The 16969-nt window shown below is 47.5% G+C and overlaps 1 protein-coding gene across 2 annotated transcripts; it reads right to left on the reverse strand.

Annotated features, from left to right (window-relative positions):
* Positions 1-5602: 5602 nt before the first annotated feature.
* Positions 5603-15979, reverse strand: TMEM128 (transmembrane protein 128). 2 transcript variants are annotated; one of them, XM_038533384.1, is made up of 5 exons: positions 15823-15979; positions 13743-13884; positions 9786-9944; positions 7378-7486; positions 5603-6192 (listed from the first exon to the last, which is right to left on the reverse strand). In XM_038533384.1, exons 1-4 carry the CDS (start codon positions 15917-15919, stop codon positions 7387-7389), a joined length of 498 nt encoding a protein of 165 aa, XP_038389312.1. In that variant the 5' UTR covers positions 15920-15979; the 3' UTR covers positions 5603-6192; positions 7378-7386. The 2 variants fall into 2 exon arrangements, with proteins under 2 accessions (XP_038389312.1, XP_038389313.1); XM_038533385.1 differs by having other exon boundaries at positions 13743-13881; positions 15823-15953.
* Between the last annotated feature and the right edge of the window lie 990 nt (positions 15980-16969).

Raw genomic sequence — 16969 nt, forward strand, 5'->3', positions numbered from 1 at the left:
ATGACATCCGGTTCCAGCCATAGGTAGGTAGGTGTCCATTTCTCAAGAGCTGGTCCTTCCCCTTCAGGCGCTCACTCTGGTGGGTGAGCTTTCCAGACTGAGGAGTCAGCCCTCAGCCCAGATACTCTGCCCACAACGAAGTCCTGAGCCTGGTCCTGTAGCTCCAGGAGGTAAAGATTTCTTTAAATGCTCCTGAGAAGACCCCCTGCCTCTTGTTATTTGCAAATAGTTCTAGGCGAAGCACCTCCAGCTCAGACCAAAAGGGACAGCCAGTGCAAAATGAAGAGTACGCAGATCTCACACTTCTTCTGGGCAGGGGACAGGCAGAGAAAAGTTGCTGAATTCCAAACTGTTTTCTTACAGAAAAAGGTGACACAAGGGTGAGGGTGGAAGAGAGCCCAGAGGGTAGAGCCTGAAGCTTTGACACAGTCCCAGGAAGCAGCACAGGCTCCTAATCATAAAAGGGTGATATGCGCCCAGCTGGATTTCAGATTTCTGTGGACCAGCGACTGTGTGCCTTGCTCGCTGCTTTTTGAATGGGAATGTCCTAGTGGGTGTCCTATGCCTGCCTCACCACTGTATGTCCCGTGTGTAACTGGCCGGTCACTTGCCGGTCACTCCCCTGCTCCCAAGCAACCACACCTGCACGCACCTGTATTGATTTAGACGATGTGATCCTGGAGCCCAAGCCTGTGCCTGGTGCTGTCATGAGATGAGGCTTCCCGGGATGGCTGGCTTTTGCATGGGGGAGGAATGCAGAGAATTTGTAGCCAGAGACTGGCAATTTTATTTTTTTAAGATTTTATTTAATTATTCATGAGAGACACACACAGAGAGAGAAGTAGAGACACAAGTAGAGGGAGAAGCAGGCCCCCTGCAGGGACCCTGATGTGGGACTCAATTCCAGGACCCCAGGATCATGACCTGAGCCAAATGCAGACATTCAGCCACTGAGCCACCCAGGTGTCCCAAGATTGGTAATTTTAAAGTTTTTTCTTTTTAAGATTCTATTTATTTATTCATGAGAGACACACAGAGAGAGGCAGAGACACAGACAGAGGAAGAAGCAGGCTCCATGCAGGGAGCCCGATGTGGGACTCGATCCCAGGTCTCCAGGATCACGCCCTGGACTGAAGGCAGGAGCTCAACCGCTGAGCCACCCAGGTGTCCCCAAGACTCATAATTTTAAAACATGGCCCACACCTTCCTTGACCCTCCTCCTTTAGGATGGGGGAAACTATGTCCCCTTGGACTTGGAGTCTGCGACTACTTGCGGTTTCTGAGCCCAAGCTTTAAGTGGAAGCTTCCATCTCCTGTCTCTGGGACACAGTGGTGAGCAGAGGGATGCTCCCAAAGAGGTCCACACCCTGCTCCTGGAAGCTACCAAAAATGTTGCATGATATGGCCAGAGGAACGCTAAAGATGAGTTAAGGGCTTTAAAATAGGAAGTGTATCTGGGGTTGCCCAGGTGAGCCTGGTGTAATCACAGCGGCCCTTCAGCAGAGGGGAGGGTGGAAGAGGAAGTCAGGACGACGGAGGGATGTGAGGCTTTCAGATGGAGGAAGAGCACCATGAAGCAAGAAATGCAGGTGCCTCTAGAAGCTGGGACCGGCCTCACTGACAGCCAGCTCAGAATGGGGAGCTCAGTCCTGGGACTGCAAGGAATTGAGCTCTGCTAACGACCTGAAAGTACAGGAAATAGATTCTCCCCCCTGGAACCTCTGGGAAGGACCACAGCCCCGCCAACACCTTGATTTTAGCCCCATGAGACCCATACCAGACCTCAAACTACAGAACTGTACGACAATCAATTTCTGTTGTTTTTAGCTGCTGTTTGTGGCAATCTGTTACAGCAGCAACTGAAAATTAATACCGAAGCTCCCCTTTGGATCAGAGAGCCTCTGCAGGGGGGAAGGTCCTGCTGCCCCATGGGGGGGCCCATGCGGAGAGAAATCGCAGCCAGCGCCCTCACCAGCCCCGAGTGAATCCTCTTGGACGGGCACCGTCCAGCCAGCCAGTCGAGTTGCCCCATGTGGAGTGGAAACAAGCTGTTCCTGCAAATTCCTGTTCGAACTTCAGACTCATGAGCAAAATAACAGTGGTGGTAGTGGTTTTAAGCCCGTGTAGTGTGGTTCGTCACGCAGGTGTAGACAACCAGAACATACAGATGTGTGCGGAGATGAGATGTGCCCCAGGAGTCGCAGGTCTTTAGTACTGGCCACCGTGACAAGGACAAAGGGGTTATGAGAAGAGTCTGGATGGCCTTGGGAGAGACATGGTGCTCAGGTGAGGGAGGGGGCAGCGGGGGAGCAGTGGCTGGACTGCGGGTCACTCCTGCCACTGGGGGCGCGTGGGCCAGGTGGGACCCAGACCCTGAGGTCCTTTTAGACTCTTTTTTATTGTAAACACAGGGAACATTAAATATCCTCCTTTACAAACATATCTCATACTTTTTAAAAGAAGAAGCACAGCTGGAGATTGTGAGCACAGGGAGCCCTTCGATGGCGTTGTGCTGTGAGGGAGACCAAAGCAAATGGTCCATAATTGGAGGAGCATGAGGGAACCTGACTCGGGGTGTGCATTCAAAGAAGGGAAACGGGACAACAGATCTGTGTGCACATGGGAATGATGCATCTCAAGGCACCACGGATATGCCCTAAGTGAGGTTTATTAAAAGGTTTGCAAAGGCTGCAGCTAACATGAAAAGCTAGTTGCTCACGCTGCTTGATGGAGCAGCCGCGGAGGCCCCCTTCCACCTGAACGGGGGAAATCGTGGTCCTCCATGTGGGCAGCGGAGTCTGAGACTCAGGGGAGGAGGGCTTCGCAGTCGGCTTAGCGCCAGTCCCTGGCCAGCTCTGCTCTCAACTCCCCACCATGCTCAGCCCAGAACCTGCAACGCTCACCTTTGGAATCAGACCTCAGTGTGCCAAATACTCCTGCCGCTGTTTCACGGAGTTATTTTTAGGAATTCCATGTTCCTAGAATCCACCAAACTCTTTCCCACCTCAAGGAATATGGAACGGAATCAGTCTTTCAAAAAAACTGTTTTTAAGTAGAGGGCATTTGGGGTGCCTGGGTGGCTCAGTAGGTGATGCATCTGCCTTTGGCTCAGGTCAGGACCTCAGAGTCCTGGGATCAAGCCCCACGTAGGGCTCCCTGCTCAGCGGGGAGTCTGCCTCTCTCTCTGCCCCTCCCCCTGCCAACTTGTGCACATGGCTGTGCTCTAATAGATGGATAAAATCTTTAAACAAACGGAAAAAAAAAAAAAAACCCTCTTTATGTGGACGGCATTTATCCCGACTGGGGCAGCTGTGGACAGCACCGAATCACTCATCACCCAGCCCCAGCCGCTCCCCCTAGGCTAGGAGCCCACTTGCAGAGACACGGCTGTTCAGCTCTCCCCAGTCCCTTCCATTGCCTCTCTGGCTAAAGAAACCTTTTTTATGGTGCATAAAACCCAAGGGCCCCGACAGAGCCAGGGTCTTAACTCCTGCTAGTCTCCTAGCAAGGCTTCAATCCCCCAAGCTGGGTCCCAGACATAGATTGTGGGGTTGAGGAGGGGCCGGGGAGGAGTCTCAGTCTGGTTTTTATCCTAGTGAGCAGTTAGATTCTGTTATCTCTACATTCCCTGTTTGTGCTGAGAGGTCTCTCCCCAAACTCACTGGACCAGGAGAGCTCCTGACCCAGGCCTGACGTTAGGATGACCCGCAGGACCCTTCACACAGAATAGCCTTGCTCACCACCCGAACCACAACCCTTGAGCAGCAGGCCTGGGCAACTAGCGTGCAGGCCGGGAGAAAACTTGGACTTGACACTTGGGATGGTCAGTCAGGGACATTTTTTCAAAAAAGTTTTTGGAAGATCGTATCTATTGGGGGTGAGGGGCAATAAACAGACTCTGTGCAGAGCTGGACACGGGGCTCTATCTCATGACCCTGAGATCAGGACCTGAGCTCAAAGCAAGAGGCCCATGAAACCAAGAGTCAGAAGCTCAACCGAGCCACTCAGGCGCCCCAAAGAGTCAGGGATATTTTTAAGAGCACACACATGCTTCTATCATATCCCTGGCCTTCATGGTAGAGACTTGCAAGTGTTGATTTACTCTTTACCCTGCAGAGCAGTGCTCTCCCACAGGCTTGTTTGGAAGCACTGTCAGGATGGCCTGATAGCATTTTTCTTTATTTAGAAGTTATACTAACAGGCAAAGACCCACAGATAACATAACATGGCAGTTATTTAACAGAAACAGGGACCAGGCATGATCCAGTTTTAAAATTATTAAACTGTCTCTTTGCAACTAACAGGGTCATCTTACCATCTTAGTGGGCCACACCACCAGCATTTTGCCGACTGGGTTTTAACAAACTACATACAGAAAATCCCAGCCTTAGATTTCTATCCAAACAGTAGATCTACACTCTGCAATAAAAGATGGGGTTTGGGGTGGGGGTGGGGGATGGAGGGAGGATAGGTGTTTTCTTGCAGACTCTAGCCAGATATCAAGTTTGTGGGCTCTGTCCCAGACCCCTCCAGTGGGTCAGAACCAATGCTCTTGTTACCGGGTTCTTGTCTCACTGAGTCAAAGAATGACTCTCATGGACACAAAAAGGGTGAAGTAAAGTGAAAGTTTATTAAGTGGAGGTGAGAACAGAAAGAAAAAGCTCTCTAGAGAGAGGGGTCCCGAGTGAGTTGCCACTGCGGGCTTTTATGGTCAGGGTTTTATAGAAAACTGACCAGAGAACTTACATCTTCTTGACATGACCACTGATAGCAGCATGATTACTTCTTTGAATATCTCATCTCTGAGGCTTAAGACAAACGAGGTGGTCTGGTTCTGTCTCCTTATCTCTGGTTTCCTTATACCTCAGACATTTCTGGGGATTTTGGGGGAGCTGGATCACTTAGCCCCTTACCTATCTTCCACTACCTAGCCCTGCCGGTTCCTTACTCACTCTCATCCCAACTTCTAGGGTTTGCAACCTCAACTCTGCACGGGACCCCCCCATGTCACTGACTGACATGACTACCTGACTCTGACCTGTCTGACCTTGTTCCTGACTTGTCATGAAACTCTCACGTGTGTGTGCCCAGAGTGGGCTTGATTCTGCTCATTGATCATGCCCGCCTTTCCCCATTCCTGATCCTGAATCTACTTGGTCTTTCATTCCTTTTCAATTACCATCAATGGAATGAGTGCCTACTGTGTCCCAGGCACTGTAACAGGTGTCTTGTAAGCATTATTCCTATTAGCCACAACCCTACAGAACAGAGAGCGTTCCCACTTCACAGTTGGGAGAAAGATTACTACTCAAGGTCTGGTAATGGCAGGTGCAGGGTGGGATCCAAGCCAGAGCCAAGTGGTAACTGAATACCCCATCATCAGCTGAAGCCCCTTCTGAGGGGGTGGGGTGAAGATCAACACCAGGCCTGTGATATTTGGGTTTCATATGAACGTATTTGCATTTGTAGGCGCAAATACTGTCTTCCCGAGGTCTTTGAAGAGCAGAGCAGACTTCTCTAAGAAGGAGCCCTATTCCTCTAGTTAACTTGAAGTGTTAATAGCTGAAAACAAACTTTCCAAAATCTGTAGTAACAAAACCCACAAGAGTTATAAAAATACTTTATTTAAATGTCAAGGAAAAAATTACACATACTTAAAAATGATTAAAAGTGCTTATGTTAAACAAATGCTAGAAACCCAATAATTTACACGTGATAAAATCTAAAGTGACAGGAATACACAAAATGCTTTCAATTGGTCCTCTCACCTAACAAAACTATTATAAAAATGAGATCTATATTAATTGCTGAAGCTGGGTTAAAGGCACAGGACATGATCATTCCTTTATATACACCCAATGATCATATACAACCAAAGAGTGAACATTTTATCTGCAATTTGGGGAGGACATCATGTATCTATAATGAAACTCAGCCAAAATGTTTACACCACTGCTTGCTCCAACGATTCAAACTGATCAACAATGCAAACTAATTACTTCTGTTTTAAACAGAATTTGAATTTGATTCAATTACTTGAGTTTAAGGAAAGGCAAATGAACTTGAATTTATTCTGATTTCAACCACACTGCAAAGTTTACTTTTTCCAAGGAAACCACTCACTTCCTAGATAGACACACTTTAGCGTTTCCATTAAGTCTGTGATGCTTCCAGCAGCCTGAAGGTCTAAACCTGAAAGAAAATCAACAGTGACATCCTAAGTGAGACATTCTACCTTCTGCTGCTGGATTTACTGTTAAAAAGCACAGTTTAGCCCACAGGCCTACAACAACTCTGGCTCTCCATTACCAGATGTAAATTCACATCAGCAGTACATCAAAAACTCATGAACATGTGTAAGAAGTCAAAACTGAACGACCAAAAATGTAATGACTTCAGGGGGAAGGGGAGAGGCAGGACACGTGGTAGGAATAGGTGACTTCTTGTGACGACAGACTTGAACTGGGAGAAAGGGCTAGTGCGACGCCGAGGGCCCCAGACATACCACAGTGTGTGCAGGGGACTCTCCCCACAGTGCGGTCAGGGACATGCCAGTGACCCCCTGCAGCCTGGCAGCAATGAGTTTATGTCTGTTTCTCCTCTATATGGGCACAGTGACTCTCCTTTAAAACTCCAGAGGGAGCACATGCTAACAGCTAACAAGCTGAAGTCAGTTTTCTAGCACCCCAACTATTTATTTTCTAGCACCCTAAGTATATTAGCGTCTACTTCTTTGGGCCTGTTTTCAGGCCTGTAAACTAAGTATGAAATAGATTTCCTCCAAGCCCTGAAGTAAGTGACATGAAAGTAGTGGCTGTCTTGGTCCTTTTTGCCATGTCCCCAGCACCTAGAGGGAGAGCTCTCAACACGTATTTATGTGACAAATGAGTCATGTGACACTCAGGAAACAGACCCTACTGTGAAAGGCAGGGGTCCAGGGGGGGCAGTTGTCTGCGGGGAAGAAGAAATTCTGTAAGTAATACAAAAGGAAAAGGTTGATGTGTCATCTGTTACGAGGCAGCCAGAGTAGGTTAGAGTGCCTGTTCTCTCTATGTTCCCATTCCATCAGAGCAATCTAGCCTGTCACCATGTATGTATTAGGTGAGGGAGGCTGACTTCAGGAAAAAATGATCTACTGTGTGAACTTCTCTGTTCTGGAAGGTGCGAACCCTGTCTCAATGACGTCTCTGAATGGCGGGTGCCTTGCCTAAGAAGCAGGCATAGAGAAAGAATTTATGCAAAAGGGAAGGGGTCGCAATCCCTTTTGTCTGAGTTCAGTGAATGAATAGTCGACAAGTTGGCCTGCACCTGAAAATTGTCATAGAAGATGCTGTTCCAATGCGTTCAATATGAGACATGCCATTCCAGAGCTCCTACCTTTAGAAATCATCCAAGGAGTGAGATGAGCATCACAACCCCCATGAACTGTGTGAACAACAGCAACGGTGTGAGGAAGGACCACACGTGCCACAAAGCAACGTTGAAGCTGAAAAGGACAAAGCACACATGGTGGGCAACTCCAGCTACAATCTATACACATATCCTGCTGTGGAGTCTAGATTTAGAGAACCCACTGTTGACTCGGTTTGGGGAAGTTCACTTAACCAGCAACTTTATACGTATGACACGTTTCTCAGAGATGTGATTTAGCCGACACTGGAAATATCACAAACTCTTCCAAAAGCACTGGGAGCTGGAGTGGGTAGAGGTCCTCCCATGAGAGTGGGCCCAAGAGGAACCCAAGTGTCTAAAAGTCAGCATCTGATAGAGCAGGAATTATAATGGCTACAGCCTGCTTTTACGATCCACAAGCCATCAAACGATCATGGTCAAGACAGTTTCAAATATTTTTTTATTAGAAAAATAAAGCATCTGCCTTTGGTTCAGGTCATGATCTCAGAGTCCCGGGATCGAGCCCCCACATCGGGCTCCCACCTCAATGGGGAGTCTGCTTTCCCCTCTCCCTCTGCCTTTTCCCCCCCATTCATGTTTGCTCTCTCTCTCTCGGCTCACCCTCTCTCTCAAATAAATAAATAAGATCTTAAAAAAAAAGAAAAACAGAACGAAAAAAAGTAATCACTTATAAGTTGCTATTAAATTTCCTATTGAGAAAAACACTATTCCGGTCACCTAGGTAAAAATAAGATAGCTTCTAAGTGCAAATGATTTTTTTATGGACTGAATTTCTAAGAGCAGAAGTTAATTAGAAAAAACTATAGTCAATTAAATCAAGGTTTTATTATGTAACAGTTTGATAAGCAGGACTTTAAACAACTATAATCCTACTATTCTAAAAACTAACATATTTGGGGTGATCTTGCTCTTACAATGTAAAACAGAACACCTGGCCACCCACGCCACTGAAGGGTAACATCCACATCACAAGGTAATACATGTCAATTACCCTTAAACTTCAACTACAGAAAATTCATCATAAAAAACATGCATTTAAACTGAGTATGTACAAAAGTATATGGTTTTTCCAAAATCAAAATTCAATTAGCATAGAAAAAGGAAAAAAGCTATAGGAATATAGACAACACATAAAGAATAGTTTTTCTCTCTGGCTGGTAGGATCATGCTGATTTATTTCCTTTGTGTTTTTCTGTAATTAATAGATTTTTCTTCAGAGAACAAGTATACTTCTATACATATTAAAACAAATCAGTATTTTTCATTGAATAAACACCCAGGAGACACGTGTGCACATGCGCACCAGACTCATATTCCAGAATGTTAAAAGCATCATTAAAAACACCACCAAACTGGAAACAGGGATTCGGTGATAGGCCGAGATGCTAACCAGCAATGAGCAGCAGTGATACACAAAGCAGATCTAACGAAGGATGGGGTGAGATAGGATGAGACTGAGGCAGCAGCAAGAACAAAGGTGAGGCTCTGCACACTCTCTATGAAGCATGGTCCCAACTGCAGCTCCACTCATGGCAATGGGTTTTTCTTTCACGATACAGGAAAGACAGCAGCTTTCTACTTGTTTCTAAAGTTTTGAGCATGAGAGTAATAAACAGCACACAAAATGTGTAAACAGCCAAATGTAAATGAATACATAATACATGAATCCATTTCTAGAAAGCTCAAAAAACTAGACAAAACAAAAACAGTATTTAAGAGATGCAAAAAAGGGGCATCTGGGTGGCTCAGTGGTTGAGCATCCGCCTTTGGCTCAGGTTGTGATCCGGGGGTCCTGGGATCAAGTCCCACATCGGGCTTTCCTGCAGGGAGCCTGCTTCTCCCTCTGCCTGTGTCTCTGCCTCTCTCTCTCTCTCTGTCTCTCATGAATAAATAAATAAAATCTTGAAAAAAAAAAAAAAGAAAGAGAGAGATGCAAAAGAAAGCAAATCCCACACAGGTCAGAGCAGTGTCTGTCCCTGGGCAGGAAGGACGGTGCCTGGAGAGGTGGCGGAGAGAGGGGGACATAAAGGGATTCTGGGGCTGGCACTGTTCTCCTTGACCTGGGTGGGCTCTTGCCAATGTTTCTCTTAACTTGTTCAGCTCCACAACTTAGGTTTTTCCACTTTCTGTATGTATTATATTTCACACTGAAAATGACTGAAAAAGCAAAATATCCGAAATACACACAGCGTGTCACCATTTGTATTTTAAATAGTTAAATACATAAAGAACCTACTGGAAAGGAACTCCAAGACCAGCAATGATGGGAGGCCATTTTCTCATTATTCCTTTTCATTGAGTTTTGTACCATATACATCAGTACCCAATCAAAAAACGTTTCATTCCTATTAGTCATTTCAAAGTTAACTTACCAAATTCCAGCCGCAATGAAAGTAGCAGTTGTAACGGGTATCAAGGTGGGATACTTGACATCATAATCTTCAATTCCACAACACCACTCCAGGTAGAGGATGCAGTAACATGCGATCGACAGACTGATAAGCAGCAGGGCACCGCCCACGACAAACCAACTGCAGAGACAAAAGCGACAGGAGGGTTGACAGCACTGAGCAAGTCAGCAAGTGTCTTAAACGTTTTCACTGAGAGCCTAAAAATCAATTTCCACAGCTCCTCAATCCCAGCTTTCAGAAGGCCTCTGTCTAAAGAGAGGTGGAGTGAGACAAGAGGAGGCCAGCAGACACAGCAGAAGAAAGCAGGGCCTTCAACACACGTGTGCTGCACACACTCCAAAACCACCACCCAGAGCACAAGTGCGCTCAAGGCTATGTGTCTTCCTTAATGATACAGGACACGCCGCAGCTTGGTCTCTTTCTGAAGATCTGAATGTGAGAGTAAGAAACAGGTACTGCGAACACCTCCAAGTCAGGGAGGGTTTCTGGGAGTACTGACAATCGATGTGGAAAATGGTTTCTTCAAACTGCCTCTCAGAAGAGATTGCTGAGGGAGACACACCCATTTTGAGAAAGGGCTCCAATCCTCCTCTTGAGGGGCAGTGTCTTTTTTCTCACTTCTAATTCTACCCAAGACCCGAGACTCTGCATGTGAAGGTGGCCTCCTGGGCCCCTGCTGTCAGGGGACAAGGCCAGATTTGGGGAACAAAGCCCTCTCCATCCGCCAACATTCCCAGCCCCCATTATCTTTCCCTTCTCCTTTGGGAGAAGGCCAGTGTTCCATGTGGACAAGATGGGTCACGGGGGCTGGAACAGTCAAGTCACACAGCCGCTGAATACACATCCAACCAATGCAAGATTCCAGATTCCTTGAAGGCATTGAAGGATGCCAAGTTCTGGGATTAATTATGAGAGACAGGAGAGCATGGCAATTAAAGCAGGGCCTTTCACATGTGCCGGTCTGGCTTTGGATCTTAGCTTCAGCATGACTAGCCTTGTGACTCTGGGACAATTCCTTACCCTCACAGTCCTTTGGAAATGTCACCAACACTTACAGAATCACTGTGAGAATCACACAGTTGCTCAGAAAAGCACTTCCCACACAGTTAATGCCCAGGAGCAATAAGTATCATTCCACTGGGGTGATCTATGAAAAAAAAATTTTTCATGATCCTCTTCAAAGAGGCCTTCAAAGACCTCTCTTCTGCCACAGTGTACATTCTCAACAGGGGTGATATTGCCCCCAGAGTGAAGACATAATCTTACTCCTTCTGCGTGTACAAAGCACAGATATTCACACAGTAGATAAGGGAGTGATTAGGAATAACATGGCTTGCAAAGCCTCCTTAGGACATGCTAACAAAGGCTGAGGAACACTGTGCCAGAGTTACAGTGACCTCCTTGCTTGGTCAGAATCCTTCTGTTCATCCGTATTTAAAATCACACAGAATCCTAGTGTGGCCACAGAGTCCAGATTTGGTAGCAGACAGACACAGTTGAAGAACCTGCCTAAACCGAAACAATACTGCAGGTCAGTGGCCCTCAACCCTGGCTGTGTATGAGTCACTGCAACAGTCCCAAAGGAAGCTAACTTGCCCTGGTTTCCCAAATTGTGGCGTGGTGGCTCTGAGGAAGTTGCCTGGGCAACTGCGACGGTAATTTTTGTTGTAGTTTAATCAGCTCTCCAGTCCCTACACACAACCAGCAATTTCCTAAAAATGGAGATTTCCAAAGCATGGTGATGATCCGCTTTAATGTTGACCCGTCTCTCCTGTCTTTGAACACAGTCTTACAACCTTGCATAGATTTAATCTTTTTTTTTTTTTTTAAGTAGGGGTTAGGGGAGCAGAGAGAATCTTAAGCGAGCTCCATGCTCAGCACATAGGCTGATGTGGGACTCGATCTTACGACCCTGAGATCATGACCCGAACCAAAATCAAAACTCCACTGACTGAGTCATCCAGGCGCCCCTAAGCTTGCATAGATTTAAAAACCCTAAAGCCTCGAGCTTCTGAACTTGGGCTAACAGCAGGACAAGTAATAAGAAATCACCTCAGGTATTAGAGAAATAAGCCGTTTGCAGAGAGCAGATTGTGGCCTATACTCCCTCTTGGGTACTGCTCTCATCCCAGGACTGCTCAAACTCCTCACTGCTTACTGAGGCCCTCGGGAAGAATACAGTGCTACTCAAAATCCTCAGCCTTTGAGTGTCTGCTCATGCTTTTCTCTAAGAGGACATTTTTTTCAGGCCAGGCCTGTGACTTCCACTTCCTTCTCTTGCTCCACAGCCCTCCGTCCAGATTCTGAGTCCTGGCTCTGCCACATGACAGCGTGTGCCCCTGGGCACTCCACTTACTCCTGCAGCTGCCCCCAACATCTTTTATTGTAACAAATTATCCCTCAGCTCACCATTTCCTTAAACTAGTGAGAATACTTAATATAAGGAGACAAAGAGGTAAATCCTGTGCATAAACTTACACAGCACATGTCACATGACTGATTTATCAGTCTTGGACTAGAAGAGGCAGTGAGAGGCTAGAAATGTGCCTCATTCATTGCTGTCACCACAGCCAAACACATCTCAGACTCTCATGACATATCTGAATAACAAAGAGACAGCTGCCCCTGGTAGTGTGCAAAGTAAACACTCTCTCTTTTCCCAGCCCAGGTTCTAAACCAACTGAGGGACAAGAAGGAATTAGGCTAATGAGGTCAACTGTCAGCTTTTTTCACAGATGGGAGCACAAGAAGGTAGCTCTGGTGACCAGACATACTTGCCAGGCTCCAAGTTGTCAGGAATACCTAGAGACCCTCTCATCTGGGGGCTGCTCCCATAAATGATGGCAGAGAAAAGCAGACAGGAATCTGTGCTTCCAATGGGCAACTGGCTCCCAAGAGAAAGAAGGAGCTGAGCGACATGTGCCTGGTTCTTCATCCTGGACTCGGTCAGGGAAGGAGCAAGGAGGGCAAAGGGCAGGATAATAGGAGTGTTTGAGGAAAGCTCCAGCTCATGGGAATGAGGAAAGAGAGGCCCAAGCTTTTTCCCTCCAACAGTTTAAATAAAGTCCCATATGCTTCCTTTCTCCTAACTGCATGCTTCGTGCACCTCCTGACTCTCTCGCCAGTGGTCACTGCTCTTCCTGAAGGCTTCTGAAGAGAAGATAACACGGAATCAGAGAGTTCTAGCTACACCTTTCTAGCCCGGCTGCTCTTTGCAAACAACTGTGTTCATACCCTATGCAAACCACCACCCCTCCCTATGCCTGCTCCACTGCTCACCAACCTCTCTCCTTTTTTCTGTTATGGGGCAGGGGCTCCAGAACACTCTCCAATGTTCAGTGAGGACTCAGGTCTGATTCACAACCTTGTCTCCCATGTCAGCTCCTGAGATTATATCAAGAGATCCCTATCCTCTTGAATGAGACGATTTGACATCCAGCCTCAGCTCCCAACTCCCCCCTCGAGTGACGTCAACTCTAATTCAATCACTCCCCTTACCTTGTTAGCTGTAACTGCTCTCTGAAAACAACCTCTGACCTGGTTCTCACCCACCATGGTCCTCACGCCCTCCTCCCAGTGCTCCTGCACTTTATCTTCAGAGAGACCTCAGCAGAATCTTTCTTCTTCCACCTTTTACAAATGGATTAGATTCTTCTTAAATTCACTACGTCTGCCGTCTTACAACATACATGTGCTGAAAGGCATGCTGAAATACTTTCCAGGCTCATCTGTTCTGCTGTTCATGTCCAAAGCACACACTCTCTTCTTCAACCTTTGTATCACTAGCACATCCAACATGGCACCTGGCAGGAAGTAAGAGCTTTCTAGGCATTTGTAGAATTCAATTGACAAAACAGAACATGAAAAATAAGATGGTGATGCTTAATTTTACAAAGCTAAGCAATAAAGTTTTCTCACCTGCTAGTGTGAAAGTTTTCTTTAATGGTTTTAAAGAAGTCAACATAGTAGGTCACAACGATGGATGCCAAAATCCAGAATCCAGAATGGATATTAAGTCTTGGAAGAGGTTTCTCCTTTTTCTCAACAGCTGTAGAGGCTTCTGCAAATAAGAGAGATTTCAACTTATCAAGTCACCATAGATTTATGAGGAAAAAGAACATCTATTTTCAGCCAGATAAATTAATTTCCTGGAGCTCTCCAAAAACCAGATTCTTTCCAATTAGAGTACCACTTTCTTCCGTACAACCACCAAAATAGGTTTATAAATGCAGAATTAGTAGGATCCTGCTATAAAACATGTTCAATATAGGCAACTTTTCCCCCCTAAACATATTTTAAAATCAAATTCATAATTATTATCATCTTTTGGAAAGAATGACACCATCTGGCAGTGTAGGAATTTTAGTTTTTATGTTTCATATATCGCCTAGGAGAGCAATTAGTCTTGTTAATTAAGAAAAATGCGGACAGCAGACATTACAGCACAAGATGGACTTGTAATTACCCCCAAAATACTACTTTTAACTATGTAGTTCAATTATTGCAAACAAACACAACCTTTTGCAGCAGCTCAAAAGTGGCAAGGGCACAGTGGAGGTCTAGTCTCAGCACAGTACTGTCTAGACAGGTAATGGACAAATCAAATTTCTTCCATATGAGACCTAATCTGAAAGATAAGGTGGCTGGGGTTGGGTCTAATGCGTCATTTCTAATAAGTTCCCCAGATGAGTGACATGCCCATGCCCGCTCTCTCAGTTCTTGTGAGAATCACTGGGATACATCTGAGGTCCCCAGCCTTTAGCAAACTATCAGAGTCCCCAGGAGACCTGTTTATAATGCAAATTCTGGGACAGAGCCTGAAATGAATAAACAAGCATGCCTGGGCATGATGTTTTCTGTTTATTTTTAAAAGGGTAATAGGGATCCATGGGTGGCTCAGCGGTTTAGCGCCACCTTCAGCCCAGGGCGTGATCCTGGAGACCCGGGATTGAGTCCCATGTCCGGCTCCCTGCATGGAGCCTGCTTCTCCCTCTGCCTGTGTCTCTGCCTCTCTCTCTATGTCTATCATGAATATATAAATAAAAAAATATTTTAAAAAAAATAAGGGTAATAGGGATCCCTGGGTGGCTCAGCGGGTTTGGCGCCTGCCTTCAGCCTGGGGCCTGATCCTAGAGTCCCAGGGTCAGGTCCATGTCGGGCTCCCTGCATGGAGCCTGCTTCTCCCTCTGCCTGTGTCTCTGCCTCTCTTTCTCTCTCTGTCTCTTATGAATAAATAAAAACATCTTAAAAAAAATAAAAGGGTAAAAAAAAATAAAAGGGTAATAAATGCACATAACTTACAGCACACAGAACAGAAAGATCTAAAATGAAATCTTTTCCTATCCCTGACCCTCATTTCTCAACCCAAAAGCAATGACCCATCAGCTTCTACGAATCCTTCCATATCCTCTGCATTTACAGCTGAACAGACCTCACACGTCCCTGGGTTCGTACCCAAGGGGTGGCATACCATCCTTGGTTCTGCGCCGCCCTCTGAAAACCACCCACGGCGGTACAAAGAAGTCCGCCTGCTGCGCCGCGTGTGAATCATCCCAACGTACCGAGCCCGCTCTCTGCTGACGGGCAACGAGATGTTTTCAGTCGTTCGCTGTTACAAGCAACGCTGAGGTTAAACACTTTGCACATATGTCCTCAGGTTTTGGTAAGAGTAGGATTCTTTGGTAGATTCTTATAAATGCAATCAGACGGCTGGTTTTTTGTTTTTGTTTTTAATTTTAACGGCTATTACCAAACAGGTGTTAAACCAGCTGTCCTGGGAATCCCGGAGCGCAGCTGAGATGAAGATGCGCAGGGCTAAGAGATCACCAGGGATCTCTCAGGGAGCTAAACACCCGACTTGCAAAACTACTTGGCAAGCCTTGGAAAACCAACCCCGGTCCCTCCAGCCAGGGCAGGGCTGCGGGAGGCCCGCGGGGCCGGCCATTTCCGGGCGCCTCGACTCCGGCCCCCCTCGGCCGCGCCCGGGGGAGCGCCTCACCCGGCCTGGCGTAGCCCTCGCGGTCCTGCGGGGCCTCGGTGTCCGGCGGGAACAGGTACCGCCGCCGGAGCTGCTCCCGGGCCCGTGAAGCATCCATCTTGGCGCCGCCCAGAAGCGCGGCGGAAGTGACGCGAGCACCGGAACTTCACCGTCACTTCCGCCCTCGGATTCCCAGATGGTCGGTGTCGGCTACGGTGAGAGGGTGGGGGTTCTGCCGTCTTCGTGTTGGGGAGACTGTAGGATGAGGTTGGCTTAGCCACCTGTGCGTTTGCGCGGTTCGAGTACGCAGACATGATTTGAGTTTCAAGATACTAATCCTGCCCGGGCTGCGCGGACGCCGAGTCGATTCCGACCTACGGAAGCTCAGAAGGACCAAGCTTACGGATTCCCCCTAATGTGTGCCGGGCAGGGATGCGCGGCTCCGCGACCCCGGGGTCGCCGGCCTCCTCTGACTCCCCTGTGCCCAAAGCATTTGGGCCCCGGCCTCTCCCCTCGTCCTCCTCCTCTGCAGGAGACGCCCGGCCAGACTGGAAAGGCCCGCAGGCAGCCCCAGGAGGAGGAAAGCCCCGCCGGCCGGGCCCAGGTGCCTGCAGCCAGCTGAGTCTCAGGCTTGGCCCCTTCGACCTGGAGGGGCTTGGGCAGGAGATAAACCTCGCTGGGCCGATGTCGTCTTCGGCACCTCGGGGGGGGGGGGGGGGGGGGGCGGGGATACCTGCTACACCTTGGATCTGTTGTGGGATTTAAGGGGGGAGCACCCGTGTGTGTTCCAGGTCAGCCCCCTCCCTCTGACTCGTGACAAATTGCCCCCGCTGGGGACGTGGGAGCCAAAGTTGCACTTGGCCAGAGAACTGCTGATCCCCATCACTCACGGCTCAGCAACTGAAAAAGACTGTCACTAATTTACAAGCTTTTCTCCATCAGTAGTCCTGCTAATTGCTCTCCTACCCCACCCGCCCTGCGCATCACGTGTAGAGAAATGTGCCTAACCACCGAAACGTTTACTGAACACCTACTATTTGCTGGAAACTGTTAGACACCGCGCTCAACAATGGAGATAAAGATGAAGAAGACATGGTGTTGCCCTTGAGGAGCTCCTGGACAGAAGATAACCTCAGAGACCTGCTACAGCATAGTTCAGTGTTTATAA

The sequence above is a fragment of the Canis lupus genome, chromosome 3 (assembly GCF_011100685.1).
Source record: "Canis lupus familiaris isolate Mischka breed German Shepherd chromosome 3, alternate assembly UU_Cfam_GSD_1.0, whole genome shotgun sequence".
In the NCBI taxonomy this organism is placed as follows: Eukaryota; Metazoa; Chordata; class Mammalia; order Carnivora; family Canidae; genus Canis; species Canis lupus.